Source organism: Anoplolepis gracilipes, chromosome 1 (genome assembly GCF_047496725.1).
Source record: "Anoplolepis gracilipes chromosome 1, ASM4749672v1, whole genome shotgun sequence".
Classification (NCBI taxonomy): Eukaryota; Metazoa; Arthropoda; class Insecta; order Hymenoptera; family Formicidae; genus Anoplolepis; species Anoplolepis gracilipes.
In genome coordinates, this window is record NC_132970.1 from 4,719,313 (window position 1) to 4,745,408 (window position 26,096).

The 26,096-nt window shown below is 34.9% G+C and overlaps 1 protein-coding gene across 8 annotated transcripts in view; it reads right to left on the reverse strand.

Moving 5' to 3' along the window:
- LOC140666374 (zwei Ig domain protein zig-8-like) overlaps positions 1-4,068 on the reverse strand; it is a 51,779-nt gene extending 47,711 nt beyond the window's left edge. For 2 of the 8 annotated variants that reach the window (XM_072893565.1, XM_072893511.1), the window contains exons 1-2: positions 3,157-4,068; positions 1,668-1,926 (exon numbers count right to left, since the gene is read on the reverse strand). In XM_072893565.1, coding sequence (XP_072749666.1) covers positions 1,668-1,791 — 124 coding nt within the window. In that variant the 5' untranslated portion in view covers positions 1,792-1,926; positions 3,157-4,068. Of the gene's footprint in view, positions 1-1,667; positions 2,894-3,156 lie in introns of those variants that run through there. The other 6 variants (XM_072893547.1, XM_072893539.1, XM_072893520.1 and 3 more) reach the window with 6 other exon arrangements.
- Positions 4,069-26,096: the final 22,028 nt, after the last annotated feature.

The window sequence follows — 26,096 nt, forward strand, 5'->3', positions numbered from 1 at the left end:
TATGTAATAATTAGTAGAGAGCCTAAAAATAATCTTGTGGAATAATAAATGTTTTATAGATGTATATTGTACATATATAGTATACACAAAAATGGAATTAAATGCCATCAAAATGAACTAGATGTTTAATCAGGATTCCAACTCTCACACAAATCGGTTTGTCAATATACTATTGTGGAATTATATCTGTACATTTTGCAGAATAAAGATTTTTATAATTTAATATAATAGAATCTGGCAAATAATGCATTTTGTAGTAAATAAAATTATTTCCATGAGATTTGATGAAACTCGGAAAAAATCGCGCTGATAAGAGTGATAGCTTGATGATAGACCGAAGAATACGGTTGTAAAGACGTCGCTTTGCGAACAGTTCCGACACAATACTATGTCGACGACACTATTGCATCCTCGTTTATGGACTAAATAAGGCGGACGATATCTTGAAGCCGGTTGCACTCGTGGCGAAATTTTTACTCTTTTCTGAAATATGACGATACTTTACCCAATTCGTCAAGATACGTAAAATTGGTTGGTTTCACACACTATGTGTCGCAATCTTTGAAATATTTATGAAGTGTTCGATAAGGGGTGAGCAGATGCGTATAACAATAATTTCATCAATAGTTATGAAATATCTTATTAATTTGCACACAATAAAAATATTATACACCTAGAGAATTATGTTCAACAAATAATTAATAAATAATTACTGTTTTACCAACGCGACTGAAATAATTAAATTTATATTAATTGAAATATAATTGGCGATGTGGAGTGTCCTGAAAAAAGCGGTCCGCCAGAACATCCATCTTGTTACTACAAATCATCACGGTGAATAAATACAAAACCGTCGAGCGCGGAGGATTTATGATTCCATATGGAACATACAATAGCATCGATCCTGTCTCGCGCATCGCCTTAACGTACAAAAAATTTCTCCGAATGTTATCACAGCGCCGCAACAACGTTCGCCATGTTTGCCAGGCGGTGTTTATCGAATGGAAAAATATGCTCATGGCAATTCCGTTAATGGTCGCAGTCGGATTCGCACGACGTTACGCCGTAAAATCTGCTCCGTACGAAGAGGATGTCGAATGCATGTTTTTTAAAGCGTTGCACGCATTTTCCTCCCATGTTATTATTCCGCCGCAATAACAATTACCAAGTCATTGTTATCCTGAATTTGTTTTTCCCTCACACGACCGTTTGTCAATTTACGAAATATGTATGCGCGTTACATTTCAACCATTAACTCTGTACATTTATTTTTTAATAATCATGCTTTTTAGTTCATACGAGACGCGTGTTTACTGTTTGATGAAGGGAGAGAGCTAGCAGAATTTTTAAAGAAATTACGCAGTATCCAATATAACATACATTAAGCAAATTTTTAAAACTAAACAATACATTTGCCAAGTTCAAAATATGTACACTTTTGCGATTAAATTTTTAATTGTTTTAGTTTATTATTAAATTATCTTTGTGTAATAAAAATTATCACAATAAATTTATTTGAAAAAATTTATACAAATTGTTCTGATATAAATATTTTAAAATTTTATATTAATTGACTCCTCATCTGTCCTTTCAAGTAAATATGCTAAATCTATCTATATGCTAAATTTTATTTTCTCTAACAAAGAGAGAAGTCAACGTTTGCTTACCGTGCAACAGCATGAAGAGAAAGAAAGTGCAGATCATTTTGAAAGGTTTGTATCGACTGGTCCCATTGCCGTTATATTGTAAATCCATTCCGAGTGCTTTCACAGTCCATCGTTTTCGATACATTTCACAGCAACTGCTTCTTCAAAGTTGCAACAATCCGACAAAGGCAATGTGTCTTCCTAGTTGATAATAAAAAAAATTTCCATTTTGCTAATAATCAATAATAGTTGCAACACTCACAGTTTGGTCGCATTGTTTCTAGTCATCGATGTTTCGCATAAGAAGATTAAATTGCTCATTTTACAAGCAAAGTAACAACGATATCATTTATAAATGAAAGAAAGAGTACGGTTTTCTCAAATTCTCATGAAAATATCAGTAAGAAAAAATAATATTAAAATATAAATGAGAATATTATAATTTGTAAGCTTAATTAAAATTGTAAAATATGAATCTTTAATTATTTTCAACAGCTAGCACGCGAGCGTATAAATTAACGCGAGAAAATGATCGTTTCAGCAATCAGGTTAACATCTCATATTATATGCAACGATATATGTACTTGATACTCTTCCAAATTATGCAACGGACCGTCATGCGCAAGTGTGCGCAATTACTCGGGAAAGTAATTACTTCCGCCACGATTACGATTTCAAGCGTCGGTGGCAAAAACGGGAGACGAGAACGTTTAATCGTGTCACGCGTGATATCGTTTCTATACTCGTATACGCTACTGAAAAGTGTACGTGCTATTTGCTTTCGTGTCAAGCACGAGCAACGAAATCAACAGTATGCGGATTAAACGCATACAACGTGCGAAATGCGCGTCATATGTTGCCGGGTTTCTCCCGTTAAGTTTACAGTAAGTGACGCGCGGCAGAATGCTCGATTGAAAACGAACGTGATGTGGTTTCAATTGAATTCGTACGCCCATTACCCGGTCGGCTGTTACTGTAAGCTGGCAGCAAATCATAATCGACAGAACTAATTTGGTATGCACACAACACGACCAGGGATATTAATTTCACTTGTCACTGAATTTCAGTGAATGCGTACGCGGCCGCACACACATGCGAAATAGATATTAATATAAATTACTCATATGCAACGAAGTTGAATAAATAGTTCACTCAAGGATATCGAATCATTGTCAAAGAATTGATAATAAGATCAATTTGCTAATACTGACAATATTATGTTAATTATACTTATTTGTATACAATATGATACGAGTGTGATCGAAATAGTTAAATTCTTATTATTCAATATGACAATAATAAAGAATAATTAAAAATATTTCTATAAAATTAATACTTTACTTTTAATACATAAAATAGCGCTTATATTAGTTATATATAATTATATACATACTATATATCAGTTATATATATCATAATATTAATATGTAGTATGTATTCATATAATACTAATAAATTTCAAAAAAATAATACATAAAAAATTTTTTTTTCAAAAAAATACTCAAATTACCTGAGATAAATACACGACGCGATAGAGTGGAATTTTAAAATGACTATTTTTATATATGCACAGAGCATTCATCTCACGAGATATTTACAAAATATCGATCATGCGAAAGCGGCCATGTGCCCATTTCTATTATGATTTTTTATATTCCTCGAGCTCTCGGAGCGTGAACAATTCCCGTACGCATTCAGTAAATAATAAAAACACTCATGTTTAATAAATCAATTGCGTTTTTAACGATCAGTTCCGCACTCGTCGAATTGAGTCGCGTCTCCGCATTTAATCTTTAAAGTCCCTCGGCGCACTTGTTCGTCGTTACACCATCGAACGCGTTGTCCATTATCGAGAGGAAACATCTCACGAATCTGCATTCACACACAAGCAGCGGATGTACCTTTTCGCTCCTATCAACTGTCACGGGCTGTGAATGACCGAGCGACAAGTCTCGCGTAATCACGAAGAGAGAACCAGCGCGCCACTAAATCCTTCCAGCGCAGCTGGTCCGTACTTCCACGTGGGCGACTACAGTTCTCGCGCGAGATGCATCTTCACAAGGATCCGGCGACGCCGGTGTGTGACGTACGATCGTGCGAAAGGACTAGGTGGCACCGCGCGTTACTTCCGTCCCTCTAAAATGCCGTTCATTCATCATACCGTACTCACACTAACACACCGCGGCGCGAACACCTTCACGTACAGACGGCAGAGAGGAAGGGGGAAGGGGGAGAGTAGAGGGTGTCGTGCATCCAGTGTCGTGCATGCACCGTTCGCGTAAAGGCCGGCAGGTGGAGAGGTGGGACGAGGGGTCACGAGAGGAGATTGCGGGGGTTAGGCAAGAGATCTATAAGGGGGTAGGAAGCGAGAGGGAGAGATAGGTGCGTAAAGAGACCGGTAGGCGAAATGCTGCCGTGGTGGAGACCGCGACCCAACTGCGCCAGCGCTTAGCTAGATATCAGCCCCCGACCACCGACGTCAACTCTTACCACCACCACCACCCCCCTCGCGCGCTGCGATGCCCAACCATGCCGACTCACACCCACCCGCATGCCACCCTATCATGCGCTGCTGTCATAGTCCCACCGTCGCGTCGCGTCGTCGGCTGGTTGATTGTGAGAAGGGCTGGGCGTCTGCGATGGCATTTCCATTGCTACTACGAGCATTGTAGTCAATGACTTTTGTTCCGTCGTCACGCGTTCTTGTATTACTGAGTTATTAAAATTGTTAGCTGGATAAAGGCGCGTGTATAGGTACAAAGTACTGTTATTGCCTGTCCCGAGATTACGAATGTTGTTCGCGATATTTAACGCCAACGCTCGAACGGTATCCGGGTATCGACGTTGAAGGAGAATTTATATTAGCTTGGTTCGGAAATGTTTCGGTCATGTTATTGCAATTTTCGGATATTGCACTTATGTAACGCTTTTTCAATGTATTGACATTTTAGCGCGTTTGACAATCGCGGTTGACGTACACGTTGGTTGTTTCTGTGGCTACACATGTCGATAATATTTGTATTTTAGTTTACAAAATGAAAACTGAGACACGAAATTATTATACAATACATTCTAATGTAACTCAACTATGTTTGCTATTGTAAAATAAAAATTTTTGAAATATAAATTACGAGAGTTCTTTCTCTTTAGGGACATTATATTTAGAAAATGTAAAACCGTGCAAAAAACTTATTAAAATAAATTGTCAAAATTATCATCGATGATACAATATTAGATTTTATTATCGATTTTTTTCCTATATTATGCAAACTTAAAAAGTTTTATTCTAGATATTAATATTATATTAGTATATTAATATTATATTAGCATATAATATTATATTAGTATTATATATTAGATTAGTATGTGTATATAACGATCATTCAGTTTCTTTTTTAATCTTTAATTTCTTGCCAACGATATTACTGCTGCTGTCGGCATTAAAAGCAAAATGCACGCACTGGCATTTACATTAATACTCGAAGCATTGCCGGAGGAGGTATTATGGTTGTATTCCTATTTTCGCTTTATGACAATTGTTAATTCACTCGTTAACTTAAAAAAAATTGTTCAATTAACATACAACTTTTTACATATAAAAATTATAATTCCGATTAAAATGCAGTTTGCAAAAAGTTTATAAAAAGTTTTATGATAGCACCAGACAATTTTCTAACTTTATGACAAGCAACATCAATTTCCTGTAATATTACTACCATCGTTGAGAATTTGCTTGCTTGCCATTGTAATTTTGATTCTTAGATTTTTGAATAAGATATCGTTATATACAATAAAGTTCTTTCTATGTCTACAACAATTATAGTGAACATTTTACCTCATTCTGAATCACAAAGTGGATTATCTTTTTTCTTCTACTGTATTCGCAATTTATATCGTTAGAAAACCGCAAACTTTTACAAAGCCAGCGACTTAAAAGTTTACCCAGCAATTTTCTGAATACCAAAGTCTCTTTCTCATCGATTATCCGTTTTATTTAGTTTTATCTTCTTGTTGTTCCTGCAAGCTTCTTCTACGGTTGGTGTTCGAAGTTATTCTAATGTAAAGCGCAGAAAAAGATATTCTCACTAAAATATTTCGTGAGAAAGATAGCGTATTAAAGAAGTATGTCTCTCCTTCAAAACATCGTATCAATCATTGATGTCTTAGAGACCGGTTCAGCCGCCTTCGATCCCCGTTCACGGCATAGCGCACAAGTCGTAAGCTCGTAAATACCAAGATGCGCGAGAAGATGCTCGAGCGAGGGCACGGAGCAATTTTCGTCGTATCTTGCAATTTTCATGCAGCTGCAAATGGTTGTGTATGGCCCGCCCAGAAGGCGAGGTACGCTTCGCAGGTGTTTGCCACTTGGGTGTGCCGCCTGACGATGACCTTGTTAAAACGCCTTTTAATCTCGTATCAAGATCATCGGCGAGCATAGCTTCTGCGCAAAACTGAATTTTCCGACATGTTTTCCTCTTCGTGATAGGCACATCGATATCGAACGTAGAAATATTCAAGCGCAGAGAGTGAAGAAGAAAAAAAACTCGAGATAATGACAAGGACGACGAATATGTTCTCCTCTTCGCATAGAAATTTATTGTATATTAAAGTACTTAATTTTAATGGCCGCGAAAAAATGTTGAATTCTTTAGATTGTTTATGATTATAACTTGCGCGATTTTTTTCGCGCATACAAAGATATATATGACGCGAATATATGTATACGTGACTACTATTCATTTCAAGACATCAATTACCGCAGTTCCAATACGCAAACACGATACTTGACCAGCTTTGCCAAGAAATCTGATACCCATTCTACCTATATGCAGTAACAATTAAGCGCATTAGTGTGACCACCGCAAATGCCACACCGAAACTTCACGGAAGGTATACTGTCGTCAGAGTGGCCGTCGCGGCATTAGTTGGCAGTCTTTGTGGCAGTAACTGTTTCTGGTTTACGCGGACATTCCACTCACGGCTCTAATCCGGGAGAGCAAGGATCATGAGGCCGACAGCGCGTTAATGCCCGCAGCTGAAAGGGATACGGATCACTGATTGCACCTCCTGCACCTATGGCAAACGGCACTATCGATAAGCTGGACGCGCTGATATCGCGCAATACAAATTTGGCATCGCATATCCATCCTATCTACAATCGCGATCTTCAGTATCATGTGTTTGTAATTTGAGAGTATGATTATCTGGCGTTTTCTCTTATTTGTGCTCTCAGCAATTGTGAATTTTTTGTATTTGATTGTCCGATTTCAAAAAATTCATTTGAGTAAATAGATATTTTATTGCAATTAACAATAATTTGATTTAATTATTAAAGATTTTACTTTAATTGACTTTAATTACTTTTCTTTGTATTGTAAAATATTTTGGAATTTAACAAATTATTTTATAAAATTTTATTTTATTTAAATTTTGGTAGTCGCATATTATGGGAAAATTCAATATTAAAGAAAAATTGTCTTTATAATATTTCCTGCAAAATGTGCAAAAGCACGTCGACACTAAGTAATTAATATTTTCATCAATATAGCAGCAAATTGGAACTAATCATCGAGTCACGTACTCGCGGATTTATCGAGATCCCGGAGAATTATGCGGGTGGTGAATAGCTTGTAATCTCACAAGATTATGCCGATATAGAGAAACTACGAGGACGACGATTCACACGGAGCACAAGCTTAAGATCCGATTTTGACAAGCCGATGATTTGCTTCGAGCATAATAAGCTTATCGTTGTTATGCAAATGTTACGCTACACAAGTTCGCAAACAATTAAGTATTTTTGCGCGGCGCCCACGAATCACTTACGTTTATTTGCCGATTACGGCATGATGTAATAAGTTTTACCGTATAGTTCAGCGCGTTTCTGTCGACATTTCTGATAAACAAATTACAGGACTATCACGAAGTTTGGGTCGATCTTATGCAATATATAATCGATGCGATGATTACATGTTCTCACTGTGCCTTAAAATAAATCAGACAAGATATACAGAGCATTCTCATCATATAAAATTGCAATCGATTTTCACGTTACATTATTATGGTAAAATGTTTTTGTTAACATCAATGTAAATTTAATTTTAAGTTTACTCATCAAACGAGTAATCTATATATTGTATGTATTTCCATAATTCATTCGTAAATAATTAATTTTACTATAATTAGTATAGATTACTATTATCACAGTATTAATATATGTAGATTACGAAAAATAATCAGTTGCAAGTTATGACAACTTTAGAATGAATTTCATCTGCGAATTTCCCTTTTCTTGACTTCATCATCGGTTAAGCTGTCTGTACTTTAATATTTTAGAGAGAGGATAATAGACTCTCTCGAAGAAAATGTATATGAATTACTTATTCTCTCTTAATGTTTAAGCATTTTTTATATAATAATAATAAAAGTAATGAAGTGCAGTTGCTATCTCATCTCATCGGTTTATCCCAAAACAATGTAAAAGTATCGCTCACGCGAGGCTCATTAGCATTTAGAGTGGAGAGAGAGATTTATTCTCTGGCTGTGACTGTTGGATCACGACACGGCATGCATAGGATTATCTTCGAGAACCTGGACAATAGTGACCTAATCCATTTATAAAGGAAACGAGGTACTTTCGTGGGAGCGATCTCTCGAGGAGTCTCGTTTCTCTTGCGCGTTTCTCCGTTTCTTCACGCTGCCTCGGAATTTTACGTTTCAGCGTTCGTTTTTGTGTCTTCGAGTCACGTAAGGCTAATGAGATATAACGACAAATCTTTTATCTCCGTGATCAGAGGTCAATATAATACCCGCGCGTTTATTTTCCTCCCAGACACGCGATAAAACCGTTCCGCGCAATTGAATTGTGCGTTGTGAAAAAAATTGATAACCGAAAACACATACAAATTACTGTCGTTAAACTTTACGATACATTAAGCAATTTGAGGTAACTCAATCGATTTATTGGCGCGCGTATAAAATTGCAGAAGCTCCTTTGACATTTCAATCCCGAATGTATTATCGCATTCACTCGCAATTTAAAATTGCTACACTTAATTCGATTTCCGCTAATTACTCAATACGCGCGAAAATGATCGCGTGAATAACCGCGAACGAACATTTATTGCGGTTGCTAAAGTCAATATTAGTAGTAGGGCCATATAATTTGGCTGGCGAGATGATTAGCAATAACAGGCGTATAATACTACGATACAATACCTATAATATAAACATTATCATGTAATTCATATTTTTAGTATGTAAAAGCAAAATATATTCCATTAATACTAAAAAGTAAAAACATATCTATTAGCGAAACAAAAATAACTTTTGAGGTAAATATTTTGCAATATATTTAAAAGTGTAAAAGCTTAACTAATAGCATCCATTTTCGACAAAAACTTATACAATATATACTTACAAGGGAATATCCCCAAGTGTCACTCTGACTTTGGAATTAAACTTCGGTTTTGAGTTTGTCTGTAGTAGTAAAATATCCATGCTTTGAGAAAAATCTTCGATCTCAACCCGTTCCTGATTTTCTTGTACAACCGGTAAAATTTCTCAAAAAATACGCATTTTTGGAAAAAATGTTTTATACAAAAGTTGTAGGGTTATAAGTGACGCATTACATAGTAATACTAGTTTGGCTATGAATAGCGTTGTCAAAGTCATGTAGAGATCATCTTTAATTTCTTAAATGGGAATTTCCATTTTTCATTGTATATTGTTACAGTATACCTCGAGAGCTTTTTAAATCACTATGATGAAGTATTTTTCCATAAAGTGCCATTAATAATGATATGTATATATACATATATATATATGTTTGACATTAATCTTCTTGTGAAATAAAAGAAATAAACCTTGCACTTCTAATTACATGTGATACCTTCAGCGCCCTAATGCGCGTGACCATCGCGCGATTTATTGAACAAAGATAACTAAAGTAACGATAAAAGTAACATTAAATTTGTTACCGTTACTATGAAAAAGTAACGACGTTACCGTTACACATAGAAAAAAGTAACGATCGTTACACAGTAAAAAATAAAATGTCAATTTGGACCTAAGTTGGACCCAGTGTGTATGTAACGTATAGATTTTCAATACTGGCAGTGAATATTGAAATATCTTTAATAACGACAAAAAAATAACGAAAAAGTAACGAATCGTTATTTTCTTAGTAACGGTAACGGTAACGTGTTACTTTTTAGAATTAGTAATGAGTAACGGCAACAAATTACTTTTATGAAGTAACGTTCCCAACTCTGAGTATTACCCAAGGTGTATCGCTTGGAGATTATATGGATTACACCTCTTTTATGTGTATACATTTTGTATACATATGTATGCATAATATACGTTTGTCTCATTTTTGTATGATTGTTCATTTCGGAGATACAGCTAAACGAAAAACATTAGTTGCGTGTGCACATAGCATCAACATCATTATTGGGCATGATTATTTTTTCAATCAGATAGCCATTTTTTTATATATTTTTAGCCGCTGAATAGGATATGGAGTAGAATATTTAATTTGAAGAATAAATGATATAAGTTGTACTTATGTATACAGGGTGTCCTATAATTGGTGGAAAACCTGCTGGCAGATTCTTGAGATCATTTAGAGTCGATTTTTCCTCAGCGAAAATATCGAGAACCGTCACCATTTTTTGCAAGTTTCCAATTTTTATCATTATATATCTTTGTAATTAAGCTTTATATTAAAATTCTATTAAAGTAAACTCTATCTGACATTAACTGAAGAATGTAGTTTTGGTAATTTTTTAACTGCAAAAAGTTTAGTTTGCGAAAAATTCCTTTTTTCAATCGCTTATAACTCAGAAATTATTGATGCCTCGACATTTTCGCTCAGAAAAAATCGTCTCCAAATGATAACAAAAATCTACCTTTAACAGGTTTTTCTCCAATTAAAGGACACCTTGTATACATAATCATAAACGATAATTATTTAAAAAATGTACAAAATGTACAATATTTTATTATACACATTCCATGCGCGCAAATTTTTATATTGTTTATGTAGGAAATTTTAAAACTTAAAACCTATATATAAAATTGGCAATTGTTTGCATTTATTTTAGAGAGCTTTCTAGCGACTCTGCAGCAAAGGATGCCACGATGGGCGCGCATTACGTTGAAATTATTCGCGCAAACGCAGCTGCTTTGTATTTGCGGCGTGCATCCGAGAGCCGGCGGCGATTATATCACACAGGTCATGGAAATCCAAGCATTCTTGGTGAACGCCATATGTCGCCAGACTACCGGTCGGTGGAAAGCGAATCGCAGGAGAAGTTACTGCACCCGTTAGGTTCAAAGCAAATTGCCGCAGTCGATATATATACGTATGTGCTACTTGGCACTAGACATCAATATCTGCAAAGTTCTTCTATATATTCCCTGACTGTGCTATAGCCACTTAATCAAAAATTCGTCAATCATGAATTAAGCATGAGAAAAAAGAATAATATTGTACAATACTTAGGCGAAGCTCCTCATTTTTGATGAAAATTTAATTCCCATCTTGTCGACCCTTTCTAGGTCTGGCTAAATGCCAATAATCTACTTCATTTCTTATGTATTCTCGCTCAAGTACACAATAAAGATCTCGTTACTGCATACACGACGTATCATTTTATCGTCGTAATAAATTTAAAATTTTTATTAGTAAAAAATATGATTACATAACTATTTAATTTTGATTAAATTTAAAGTGACCTTTCACAAAACAAAGTGTAAAAATATCAGAGACGGACCCTTAATATAAAAAATTAAAAAAAAAAAATCTTTCCTGAAAGTAAAAATCATTTTTAAATGTTTTCGATATTCTAAAATATTTGTGTATAACTCGTAAAACTGACGTAACTAAAAAAGTATAACTTATTTCATTATTTCGCGATTTATTTAAATTTATTGAAATATTTACATTTTCACCTTTCGCTTCGATTAATTTAATAAAGTTTATTTTAAAAAATCGATTTTTATAATATAAAGGCTAAATATTTTTCTCGTTATGTTTGATAGTGATGTCACTATAAAGCGCGGGCAAAAATCGCTGGTAACACTCTGGAATACTAAAAAAAAATCCATCGATTTGAGATATAGACAAGCCAGACGGTGCGACACATTATACAGTCACGTTTTCTATAGGAAACACCCTTACAGACATTGTATTCGACGGAACGGCTCGTTAATCGTCGTTCACTCGTCGTGGGTTGAGCCTTCTCTTTTTTTTTCACCTTTCTTTGAAACGCAGTGCCATTCACGTTCCCGATATCGACATACGTCCGCCGGCTAAAAAAAAAGGAAAAGAAAATGTAGAACGTACATCCTGTACGGCCGACAATCGTAAAAAAAAAAAAAAAAAAGAGAGAAACGAGGAGAGTCAAATGGGAGGTTTTTGCGTAGAGCGTTTGATTTTGAAGGAAGAAATCAATCGTGCCTGAAAGCGTGATAGTTTTTGGCGTGAAATCTAAGCTTCACCATATTGCGATTGCTGACAGCAATCTTTTTTTTTTTATCAGACTTGTATCTTTTATTTTATCCATATCAAATTTTATTGGCTGTATTGTAATGTTGACGTTACACAGAAACAGCGCTGTAGGTTATAAAAATTGTTGTTCTTTTATCTTCGTGGTATTTAAATAATAATTCAATTACAGTCATAATTCATTTTTATATTTTTCAAACATTTTTTTCAAAATTTATTTTTAAATTTAAAAAATCAATATTACACAGTTTGTTATTACTCTTTTATTTATTGAAATTGGAGTCATGTCTATCATTGACACAAATTTTCTGTGTATAAAATTCATCGACTGGATGAACGCTTCTTCCGTCGTTGAAATAATTGGCGGCTTAGAGAATTGCTTCCGCGGCGAAGCGTGGTCTCGATAAGCTGGCACGTAGCTTCATAACTGCTTCCTGATGCTTCGAATGCATCGCGAGCCAGGAAATTGGTGGAGGTGGGTTTGGCGACACGGACGGGAAGCGAGAGAATTGAAAATATTGCCGCGCGTAACGAGCTGTACGTGCTCCGTGCTATCGCGTTCGACCGAAAATAAATTTGCGAAATCGAATCAAACGCCGAAAGAGACGCGTAATGGAATCTATTAGAGCGAATTTCGCCGTCCGATTTCGTCCTGCGCTCACGGACACGCTATAAACGTAACACACATCATCGTAAAATTTTAATGGTCCAATGGCGACGTTTATTGAAATAGATTTGCATGACATATTATAAATCGCTTCGACCCATCTATTATCATAAAAACATCATTGTTTACTTAATAAAACTTCTGATCATATTTGAATTGTAGGTGTCATATTAAATAGATACGTATCTTCGTTATATTATCTATATGATTCATCTATAATAACGTGAGTAATAAGTCAAGAATAATGTTGTAATTTTCTTGCTCTACGAAACGCGGTCGAAATTATAAATTTTATCATTAATATATTAATATATATATATATTTATATTATATATATGTTAGTCGACATTTTGTACTAAATACAACATTAAAAACCTTACCTTATTTCATCCGAATACTCAATCTTAAGCCGTACAAAAAAATTGTACTTTAAAAAAATTGCCAAAAGACGAAGAAGTTGGACGCTGAGAATACTAAGTTTTCCCACGGGAAAACGGCGGAAGCGACTCGTATGTAAGAAGCCAAGAAAGAGACGGAAAAAGCCGAAGCGGAGAAAGACAAAGAGAAGTGACGAGATACGAGGACATGTTCCTCGTCTGACATTTTCCTTTAGTTTCCGACTGTATGCGCGCGCAAGAGAGAGAGAGAGAGAGAGAGAAAGAGAGTAAGAAGGAGAGAAAAGATGAAACTATTGTGTAACTTTGATGCAATTCAAAAGACTCATAACTGACGTTTAAAAGGGCAGCTCTAACGTCCGTGTGATACCTGCTTGGCTGTCGTCCAGTGCTCGGTCCGGTTAAACGAAGCGAATCCTCTGTGATGTCTGTTTCCCTCCTTTTCGCGTACCATATGGTCGTCCACATGACCGACCGTCTACCGCTTCGTAGCATTGACCCCGGCTTGTTTTCCTTCTGTCGCCCTTCATTCACAAACTCGAAACATATCATGGATGTGAGGACACGCAGGCACACATATACATAAAAATATATATACATACGCAACACAACGCATGCTCTTTGAGAAAGCCTTAGTTATCTTAGGAATCTCTACGCGCTCCCCAAGGCTGATTCGAAAGCAAATACTTCAAAGTACACCGAGAAGACTCGCAAGGCGATCGCCGTTTCTCAAGATCGTCGATCTCTCGGAACCCATTCTCCCCTGTTTAGGAGAGGAACGCCGAGTAATTCTGTGTCGTCCATCCGTTTGTACCGGAAGCTCCGGGAATCTCTGACCGTCGGGGTCGGGGCGCCGATAGAACTACCTTCCTCCACGTTCTATCGGCGTTTCCGTCCGGCGCTATTACAGATAAAAGCGGCCGCCGGTAAATTGTTGTTTCGATTGGACCATGAGCACCTTCTGTTCCATTATTTTCGACGCTTCTCTACAGTCAGACCTGGCGGACTTTAAGGCACTTTATCTCGAATTTTTCCATCCTGTCCGTTTCTTTATCATCATGTTGACACGATTGCGAGAAATGCGACGTGGACTTTTCTCACTGGGTATTCTTGTCTCGCGTCGTTACGTGTCACAAGGTGCTTACGAACGAACGGAAATGCGCAAAGCGTGATAAATTGCGCAAAGAATTGCGATGAATATTGCACGAATTAATCCGTTGCTCGCGTCGGGTCAGAAAATGTATTTCACACGTCGAAAAATCGTTAGTAGGTATTTTCAAACGCTCCATGATTCAATGTTTTAGCATTTTGGAATAATTTTGCAGACGATTAAGTCTCCTTTCAAGATTCGTTAACGTCGATTCTACAACTTGTTGAAATAACTCGAGATTACTACGCGCTTGCAAGCGCGATTCCAAAGTCCATCCTTGACAGAGAAGTTATCACGGCCAATAAATCATCACGTCGTACTGTCGACGTAGCAAGTTGGCGAAATCGATGCTCGATCATTAACAAGATTTATAAAGAAATCGACGCGTCCTTTTTTTGCGTCCTGTCGAGCCCCACTCGGCCGCCTGTATTCAGCGCAATCCTCGGTCCTTCCTCGTGAAAAATTAAAGATCCCGGCGCGCCGCCCTTTTTTCCCGAGCATTTATCAAGCCCACGGAGCCGTAGAAACTGCACGAGCTGCAGAACGTAATCTTGAACAATTCGAAGAATACCGGACGATTTCCTCGTCCCATTTTTGCCGCTTCAACATTTTCGTCCGCCCGCCGTTTCGACGCTCCGATCGTCGTTATTATCTTTTTAAGCGCGTCCCCGGATCAATCTAATTTCCAATTCTCAATGTTATCGCTGGAAATTTTCGTCAATGACGCATGCAACGCGACAGCGAGTACGATAGATTAAAAATATTTTCTCTGTAGGATAAAAAAAGCAGTGATTCTTTCTCTTTCCTCGATATATGACTAGTTTTTTAAAATTAGATATTTCTTGATAATTTGTGTATCTTTTGAATTGTTGTCCTCGTCTTTTCAGAAAAATCTGTAATTTAATACAAATTTTAGGAAAGTGTAAAATATATTTTAATGTAATGTCTATCGTTTTAAGAGAGTATAAAATACGCAATTCTGCGAAAAGATACAAAATTATAATTACTCCTACAAAGGAACTTTCAGCCACAGGTGGTAAAATTCAAAGTAACATGAAGTGATTTCGGTATTCATATATTAAAATAATGTGAAAATTAATCATAGCGCTCCGCGCAATTATATATATATAATGTTGAAATCCACTTAGTTGATAAGTTACTATTGCAGCTTAATCTGTGCGAGTAGAGTAAAATAGTTTAACTGTAATAAAATAATTCCATCTCGTCGACACGCGAACTGTATTTTACCGACAAAATGCGAACGACTAAATTTACAGAAACCAAATGTACGCGACTCCTTCCTTAACGTAATTGCGCTCACAGAAACATCTAAAATACGTGTTTCATTTTCATTTTCATTTGAAATATAATAAACACTAGTTTTAATTACCAGGATTTCTCGCGCTTAACGGCATAATTATGGTCGAACGCGGCGATTTTTTTATGCCGTTTTGTACTCGTTTACTTTCAACGTGAATATCAAGATAATTAATCACATTTAATACCGTTGATGATTAAAGAGGATTAGGGAAATCCTTAGAGCGCGGCTTGTTATGGCAGAAATAATGGAGCATCGTGCATCTCGATCGAGTGTCGGCTATGTAATAAGCAACTTTCCATCACCTGGGAATATAGTTTACAGGAAGTTACGATAACCTTGATTCCACTGGGATATCAGACTAATTTGCTTAGGCAAGGTGTTTAAGTATCTCTGATATCTAGGAGTGATTTTCAATCAAAAGCTAATTGTCACGGGAGATGATAATCTCACATAACACATAACTCTCTAACTAAATGCGATAATTACTTTATACAAGAGACTATACTAGATATAGGCAATAATACGTATTAATCTGCTTTCAAAAGTCAATTGATATTACATTTTGCCATTGATTACGCGAAAGCCTCAATTAATAATAATATTCGATTTTATCGTAATGTATGTTTCAATCGGTCACTTTGAAAAGCAGGTTATTACCTCTTTTATATCTTTGAAGAGTTATCAAAGAGTTCTTTTTTAGGGTGTCTACTTAAATCTGGTAAAACAATTCCCTGAAAATTGCAAGTAAAGAAAATATTTTCAAGATTTTTTAATACAATTTTCTCTAAAATAAATATTTCTCACTACATAGGTTTTCTAATGTTTTTCATTTAAGCTGGCCGCACACGGTACGAACGCGAAAAATTAAAATAACCTACACTTTATATAAAAACAAAAGTTATATATCATCGTTCGACGAGTAGATTATTTCATTATTGTACAACGGAGTTTATCTCACATTACAATAATCTGGAGGATTTTTTAAATCTTGAAAAATATATTGAAGTATCTAGAAATTTTATAAATAAAATAATATACCAAAGAAAATAAATTTCTTTATATTTGTGTAATATTTGAATGCAGTATTTTCTATAGTATATTGTTGACTTGAATATTATTTCATTTGGTGGTAAATAATATGTCAGATAACCATTTCATTTATGACAGAATTTATTTCGCATTACGATTGTCTACTATTATCTAGAGAAATTTTAGAATCTTGAAGAATTTGAAATCACCAGAAATTATATAACTAAAATATTAATCCAATACGTAAAAAAATCTGCATGTGTGAAGCCAAAATATAGGTTATTTTAATTTTTCGCGTTTTTGACAGTTATTATCATTATTATCGTTTACAGCTACCAAGAAATAACGTAGTGAAAGAAAGCGCCAAACCTATTATCAAAACTAGCATACTAGGACGTACAGTAGCACGCAACACACATAATTTCAAGTTGCATAACCAGTATGATAGTTAATTAAATGTCTCGTACACGATTTAGTATGAAAAATCGTACCGTGTGCGGCCAGCTTTATACAAAAGAAAAAATATAGAGTCTCTTAAGTTTCAAGTGCTAGATTTGTAAATGTACTAAAAAAATTAATAATTTTCATAAGATAATCATTTTTCACTTGCAAAATTTTTATTTTTTTCATTTTATTGCACAAAATTGCAAAGAATACTTTATATTCAATACTATGTTAAAATACATTAACTATATGTATATATATACAAGAAATTATGTGCGATATTAATAATATTATATATAGGCATAATAATATTGTTTATACTAATATTATATAACATATTATATATATGAATATTATATAGTATTATGGTTTACAAAGAAATATTTGCAATTATTCAAATATTTTAAATGCATAAACAAATGCATATTCATAAAAAAAGGAAACAATTGGACAAATACATAATTTATCATCTTTCTAGTATGCATAGAAATCATTAATTTTCTTTACACATGAATTTAAGCGCATTGGAACACATACATTTTCCATATATGTATATACAAAATATATAAATGTATTGATATGTGCATAAATTCTGTTGTAAAAATATTAATGACGTCTTTTCTACATGCGCAATTAATTTAGACGAGCGAAGATACAAGCGTTTCGGTCGAATGGTTTAATTTGTTTAATTAATATTTTAATAATTTTTATTTATATAACTTTTTGTAGAATTATTAGAGTAAAATTTTCAAGCGCTTAAAATCTAGTAAGAAATTTTAGGTTATTAGATCAAAATCGCTAGTAATCAGTTAATAGTAAGTAATATGATTAGAACGACTAAACTAGCCAATAAATTCTTTATTTAATAATACGACGTTTCGATCATTTGATTGTGGTCCTTTTCAAGTGTCACTATAATGACCACAACCAAATGGTCCAAACGTCGTATTATTAAATAAAGAATTTATTGGCTAGTTTGGTCGTTCTAATCATATTATCTACTAGTAAGAAATGCTAAAAAATTGTGAGCGAACAAAATAAGATGCAGTGAACGATAATTTCGTGACATTTTTTTGGTTTATATAGTCGAAACTATTTGTTTAATCTATCAAAAACTGTTAAAAACAAAGCTAAAACTCTCAATTAATTTCCACAAAGTCAAACGTTAGTTTCACACACACGGCTGACTGCTTCTAATATGATAGCAAAATTATAAAAAAGGGAATTTTTGAAAAAATTTCTTGAATTCCAAAAAAATTCTATAAGACTTCCTTGATTTTTCAAGATGCAAAAGAAATCCTTGAGAAGCTTTCCATGTTTTTCCAAAGAGTAGACACCTTGGAAAAGTTGTCGTAGCTGAGTGCGCAAGTTGTTAAGAGACAAGCCGTTATCACGCCGGTGATTATGGATCCAATGAAAGTCATAGGGAACGCTCGATCGAAACTTGGCACGCAGTTGACAGGTTTACGATGACTATCGGAAAACATGAAAACGGTAAATTACGGCCGAGCATTGCAACGCAGACATGCCGTTGCGTATTTCGCGTATTTTCTCGCCGCGAACGTCGCTTTCGCGAGCGAACTCAATATAATCCACTTGTATCGTGCACACGATGCCTCCGTCGAACGGTCATTTGCGGCGATTGTTGTAACTGATTGATTGCGCGCGCAATTTTCAATGAAACTCTCCTTCGCGAGATTACATTTACACTTTTAATTATATGTTTTAATTATCCGCAAAAAAGAAGGAAGAAGAAAATGAAGTATTTCTTTTTTACTTTTTTTCAAAAACCGTGTAATTGTAAATTTTGCGGAAAATACCTACCTCTTATTTAATGTGTTGATTTTGCACTTTCATTGTATATTGTTTAACTTTTAATCGAGTTTTAAGGTTTTTAAGAGTAGTAGAAAGCGAAATAACTTATTGTACTTCGCTTGATTAACTTTTCAACAATTGCCTCATCAATTTTCTAACTTCTACATAACAGTCTATAATATTTATCCTTTCTGCTCGTATTTCGTGGCGTAGAGATTTCGATATAGTAGGAGTAGAAGATGAAACAACCGCGAATCGCAGTCTTGAGTTATACTGGTGGAGCGTTAACACTTCAAAGTTCGTGCATGCCAACTGTCACAATTACTCGCGCATGAAACAAACATCGTCGGTTGCGTGGTTCACCATTGATTGTATAGCTCCGCCGATCGCATGTATATATTCTGATACGGAGGAACATATACACGCGCGACTGCCGGTTGTAGCTACAGCGGTCCAGTAAAACCGTCGGTTTGTTTCATGTTCCGAATTGACGTATATATCTTCTCTCCCCTTCAGCACCAACAGCAGCAGCAGCAGCAGCTGCAGTTCAACCGCGAGTCCGACTCGAGCACATACTTGAAACTATCAGCTCGACTGTCAAACTATAGAATCGATAATGTAGTCGGCCACAATGGCGTCTGCCTAGAGCAACTCTTGCATACGACGAGGCAAAGAAATGGATTCCTAACTATCCGTAACTTTGCGGGGAGCTTGAGAATCGAAGAACTCGTGCGCGGGAGAGGCTTATGCTCTTCGAGCTTATAAGAGTGTTCTGAAGTATGTACACCAGCACATGAATTATGGACCAGGCGAAGCGGGAGACGTATCTTCGAGTTATGCAAAACCTAGTTTTCGATGCAGTTCACTTTTCGATGACACGCTTGCACGTACTGTCTCGGAGTATCCGTAAAAGTTCGCACTGCGACTTTTTCGGACTCATTGTCAGCCGTCGCGGAGTAAAATCATAGGTGTTTTTGCTTATAAATATACTTATATCTCTCTCAATTATACACTATACTATTATTACGCTATAAAGATAATAAGCTATATAATTTAATAAGAATTTTATTATTAAATAATTTTACATATATACCTATACATATATATATATATTTGTATTATAAAATATTATATATTTCCGTTACTGCATTGTCATTTTTTCAATTTCATTACATTTATTTTTTGCTGATATGATATACATATATATATATGTAATATGTATTATGCAAATATATGATAGGACATAAGCTAGCGAGACAAATAGAAAATCGACTCTTGCAAAAGTTTGCTACTCCTAAAGATATTATGAGTTTGTCGCGCATACTAAATTCACTAGTGGCTACAGCATCACATGATACGTATCAAGAAGAAATTCGGGTCGTGTTCGGAACGAAATCAGCTCAGGCGCACCAAACTAGAGTCGATAATATAGTCATTGATGGCATAACTCTGCCGCGCGAGAAGAGATCAGTAACAACTTGCAACTTTGCAGAAGAGCTTAAGAATTCGAGAAAGCCTGGGGCTTATAAGAGCCGTCTCGGCTCCGAAGTATGTACTTTGATGCATGTATTATGCACCAGAAGACGTATACGAAATGTATCTTCGGGTTATGCAAAATTTGCTATACTTGGCACAGTCCTCTCAATCTCCCTCTTTCTCTCTCCTCTACATTCCTGCTTATTTCCGATGAAAACGCATAGACGTTCTTCATTCGCATTTCGATAAGGATGCATGTTTTTATTCGGCATCTGATATCAGTCGTATCTGATATCAGCAAGATAAAAATTTGAATTTCCTCATAAAGAAATGTACTAAAGAAACGCATCACGACGTATTCTTTGTGTATCTTTCCTTGAGTTGCGGGTAAAAATCTTAAGAAGATAGTTTTGATCATAATACAGAATGCAAAACAATCGATATATTGTATATCATATATCCTATACATATATATATATATATATATATATATATATATATATGATTTATTATATATTATTTATACATATTTTTGTTCTGTTAACTGTATAACAATCAAATATAATGTAGAATGATATAAAAAATAATGTAGAAATTATTGCATATTTTAACTACAATATATATGCATAACATTATGAATGTGATTATTTTGAAACTTTTAATTACTTTCGTAGAAACTTATTAAAGAATTTTTTTAATAAATAAGTAAAATAAATTTACTGTTCAGAGAAGAAAAGAGAAAGAGAAAGAGAGAGAGAGAGAGAGAGAGAGAGAGAGAGAGAGAGAGAGAGAGAGAGAGAGAGAGAGAGAGAGAGAGAGAGAAAGAGAGAGGGAGAAAATTATAGATCATGTATTAATAATAACTACATATTTATGTTATTGTAAAATAATAAGTAATCATATATGTTAATTGGATTTAAAAATATTATATACTAAATAGATGAAACAACAAGCATAATACGCATATCTTTTTTTAATGAAATAGTAATTATCCTTAGTAGGTTTTTTTAATATGTTGTTAATCAATCATACTTGATTGCTTAAACTACTTCATAGTCTAGGTCTAGAATACACTCAGATCTCGATGAAATGTTAACACGATAGTATATGCATACCAACCTGTGCTCGAATCTCGAGCGTTAACGAGACCGCTGAGTAGTAAATTGGAAGCTGTCGCGTACGAATCGTTCTCATATATATATATATATATATATATATACACGTGCATACATATAATATATATATATATATATGTAATGTATATGTATATCAATCGTTTCGTACATAATTAATACGCACGATAGCCTGACGTAACCAGTTATCTATATAATAGTTCTAACTAGACATTGCACTTTGATCGATAGACGTCGTTGATATTATAGGCGCCGCAAACGTCACGGACACCAGAGACGTCATAGACGTCGGGTCACGTATCTAATGAGCAATCGTAGCGGCTAAGCGTTGTGATACCACCATTATCTAACCAGGTTGTAGCTCGCAATATCCGTTCGATAAATCTAGTCATAGCAAAATGTATGTTTTCTCTCGAAAGAAAAATAGACATTCTATTTCATAGTTGTCTCAATTCAAATGAAACCTATTTACATTTTTGATTGACATAATCGAATCCCTAATGAACCGATAATTTTGCTAATGACGCACTATCAGGAACTGTTTGTTGTACATATATACGTCTATTGGCGCCGGTATTTGGAGAGAGAACAGTTTGATTAATCGGCAATAGATTGTCATGGAAATATCAAGAAATATATCAAAAATATATACATATAATATATATAATAAATTAAAGTGACATATTAGATTGTGTTCTCTCATTTATATTAGTTAAATTATTATTTTGATAGATTGTTATTTACAAGAGAATCTCTCCGACACTTGAAAATTTTTTAATGAAACTTTACACATATGTAGAAAGACCAATAGATTAATTTAGAAATTTTTAATTTCTATGAAAAAACTATTCTAAGAGGTAAAACCATTTCTCATATGTAGAGTGGCTCTTTACTTTTCTCGATATATCTCGATATATCTCGAAAATTATTTTTGAAAAAAATTGAAATTGAATAGTTATTTCTTCAAAATTTTATTTATATAGTTAAATGGAGATGTTTTTACTATAAAACTTTTGTATGAAATATTTTTTGATATCACAAATCATTTCCGAGATATACAGAAAAAATAAAAAAAACCGTTCTATATATGAGGGTTGTAGTTTTATCTCTTAGAATCGTTTTTGGATAGTAACTGAAAATTCCTAAATTCATCTATTTGTCTCCTCTACATGTACATAAAGTTTTATTAAAATCAGAATTTCGGGTTCAAGAGGTTCCCTCGTTAGCCGATTTTCTAAATCGATTTATTGGCAGAAACGGAATAAACCGTTGAGTCAGATAAACCAATTTGTAACTTAGATTTAATACGAGATACTTGTTTTTCCACCACAAAACGTGTAACAGAATCAATCGAAAAATGCACTTTTCGACGCTGCCGTCTAAACCGATATCGCCGGAAATGGGCGCGTCCCAGCATTATCCTGAAATCTATTCACGCGAAGGGATGCCCGACGGTGGCGTACGGTTACTGCACCCATCCCTGCGAGCACTCGATGCAGAGACGAGTTTCTGGAAAGTTGGACAGGAGCGGCTAGTTGCACGTGCAGGCACGCGATCGAGCGGGAGATTTTTGCACGCGATCATAGGTACGCGGCGTCGGATGAATTCCCGAACGACGACGGCCCTCCCAAGCCCGTGGGATCTGGTACGTGCGTTAACGTGACCGTAACCATTGGCTGTCGCGGATAAAAGTATTACAGATGTAATGAAATCGTATCTGTGGGAATTGTAGGGACATGTGATTACCACTGTTATCGTTGAATCGTAAAAAGATGAGGTTCGTTGCAGGATTGATAAAAAAAGCCGGATAAAAGTTCAACAAAATCGATCTGTAGTAAATATTAATTTCTAAAAAATTGAAATCAATAATTCTAAACATTTTTGGGGGGATTTTCTATTTAACTAATTAATCTCCAATGAGTTTAAATTTTATTGATGAATACTTGATTAATAATTATTATTAATTCGTTTTAAATTACAATATTTACCTATATTAATATATAAATGTAATTTTTGGAATTTAATTTTCATATTTTATTTAAAAAATTAAATATACGTTATTGACTGATATCTAAAATATCTCTATTTTATAAAGATCAAAATTTAATTATCTATTCAACTATTTATAGGATATTGGTGGCTATAATTCAGAGCGGATGCAATACAGACTATTACATCATTGCAAGTTTAAAAGAGATCTCTCATAATAAAGGTACATATTGAAAAGAGATACGTTTGGTATACACGATATTTATGTTATTGCCTTAGTAGATGTCATGCTTGCCATGTTATTGTCTTATTGGCATTCATTATTTTTAATCGTTTATTTCTGCGCTAAACTCGACTGTACTATACTTTAAGCTATAAATAAAATTTCCGCTGACAAAAGTTAAATGAATCACTTTATGTGATAAAATCATATTATGTATCGATACTTTTTTCGAGAACACCTTGTAAAATTTATTCAATGGATAAGTCATAAACCAATTGCATCCGTATAAAAAGATTAAAGCTAGATAATTTCAAACGATAAAGTAAAATGCAGAATGTATAATTGGAAGATAAATTACTACAATGTCCGCCTTTCGAAAAGCGCACAGGTTTTTCTGAGCCGTAGAACAAGTCGATCGTTGAAAGTAATTACTGATTAGATATGCGCGATTATATAGGGAGTGATCGATAAGAGGGTGGAAATTTCGTGATAAAAGTGAACCAGTTCTGTAGCTCGATATGCTACCAATTGTGCACCTCCATCTTTAAATTGTAGTTAAAGGATCAAAGACTCTGCTCTCATTTGTCCACCGTGCAAATTTATTTAGCCAGTTTTTGCTTTAAATAATCTTATTTTCCATAGCCTGTAGGCCATGGGTGTTTTAATCCCCTACTATAATAACGTACTACTCGTATTTCAACAAATATTTAATCCGTGTGTCATTCAATAATCAAAATAATCAATTCGTTATAAACGAAGCATTTCGCATTACTTATTCATCTGCAGTATGCCGTGCGTTTAATCGCGTGTTGTATCGGGAGCGCAGAACGAAATACCGCATTAATTAAAGTGTGCCGTAGTAATCAGCTAGTAGTAATTACCTGTCGGTGTGTCTCGTATTGCGACCCGAAGCTGCCAACCCTTTCTCGACTTTTCGTTCGCAATTGTTCGTATTGCGCGAATCTCGCGAGTGTCAAGTGACCTTCTTATCGTAATTAACAGTATTTTTTACTCGTATTAAGGAGAGCGAAAAACTCTGAATTCTTCTCAGTGAGAGAAAAAAAAATAGATAGTGAAGTGTGATCATTCAATTAGTGAATACAATGAATTTCCAAATAAAAATAAATTTGCCTTCTGACAATGATACCTAACGAGTTCTAATATCTCATGATGAAGAAATTATCTCAAGCATAAGCTCTTATAAAATTTACGTTTATTTAAAGGATAAATTGTTTAATGCGAATCTTTGTAACAAAAAGATGACAACACTAGACGACATTTATGTCTCTCACGTTAGCAGCGCAGATCTTTTTTTCATTTTTTCCCTATCTCGTCGTAGGACTCCCTCTCGAATGTGAGACAAATCGCGAGTCGGTGATTTATCGACACTGCTGGACCACTCGAACGTTCGAGATCGCACCGGCGGTAAATTAAGCGTTTCCACAGAGCTGCAGCCCGTAAATGGGTGACACTCGATTTGCTCGCGTGGCTTTTGGAGCGCAGCCGGAGATACGATCGAAGATACGACCCAAGATTCGGTTGAGGGTATGTATTGCTATAGCTAACGAAGAAGCGTCGCTTTAAGTGGAAGAATAAATGGTATAATAATGAAGTCTCCTTTGAGATTAGTTTAATCAGGAAACATCTACATTTAACATTAATCTATTGTTTTCTTTTATAACGCCTAAAAGCACTAGCCTTGAAAAATTAGATATTAAAAAATTAAGAAACGTTTATGTACAATAAATTCAAATTTTGTAAAATGACAAGAATATAAAATTGTGATGTATCGAATATTTGCATAAATTCATTTCATTTATTTAAGATTAAGAGATTCTTTAACAAATTATGTCTTTAACAATGCAAATGAGTAGCAAAACATTGTTCTTCACAGTAAGTTTCAACCGGACTCTAATAGAATTTTAACTGGGACTCGGTTACCAAGATATTTCGTATTCAAATTCGAAACTTACGACAAAGGATGGTGTCCAACTGTATTTTTATTGCGGAAGTATCGTCGCGTGAAATTCAGAGAATGCGATCTCAGAGTTTAAAAGGCAAACCTTGCAAAACATGCCGTATCACGACTTTACTGTCCAACTTATCTGTTATCATAAAACATGGATAAAGAACTTCTTTTAAAGCGGTTTCCTAACAATATTTCTTTTACGGACGTGCAATTTATTCTTGTAGACAACAACCGGACGGCAATAGAGAAACTGCTTGTACAAATCTGAAGCGCGGTTCACCGCGCGAGTTTAACCTGTGGACTTGCACGAGTTTCTCCTCGTTATT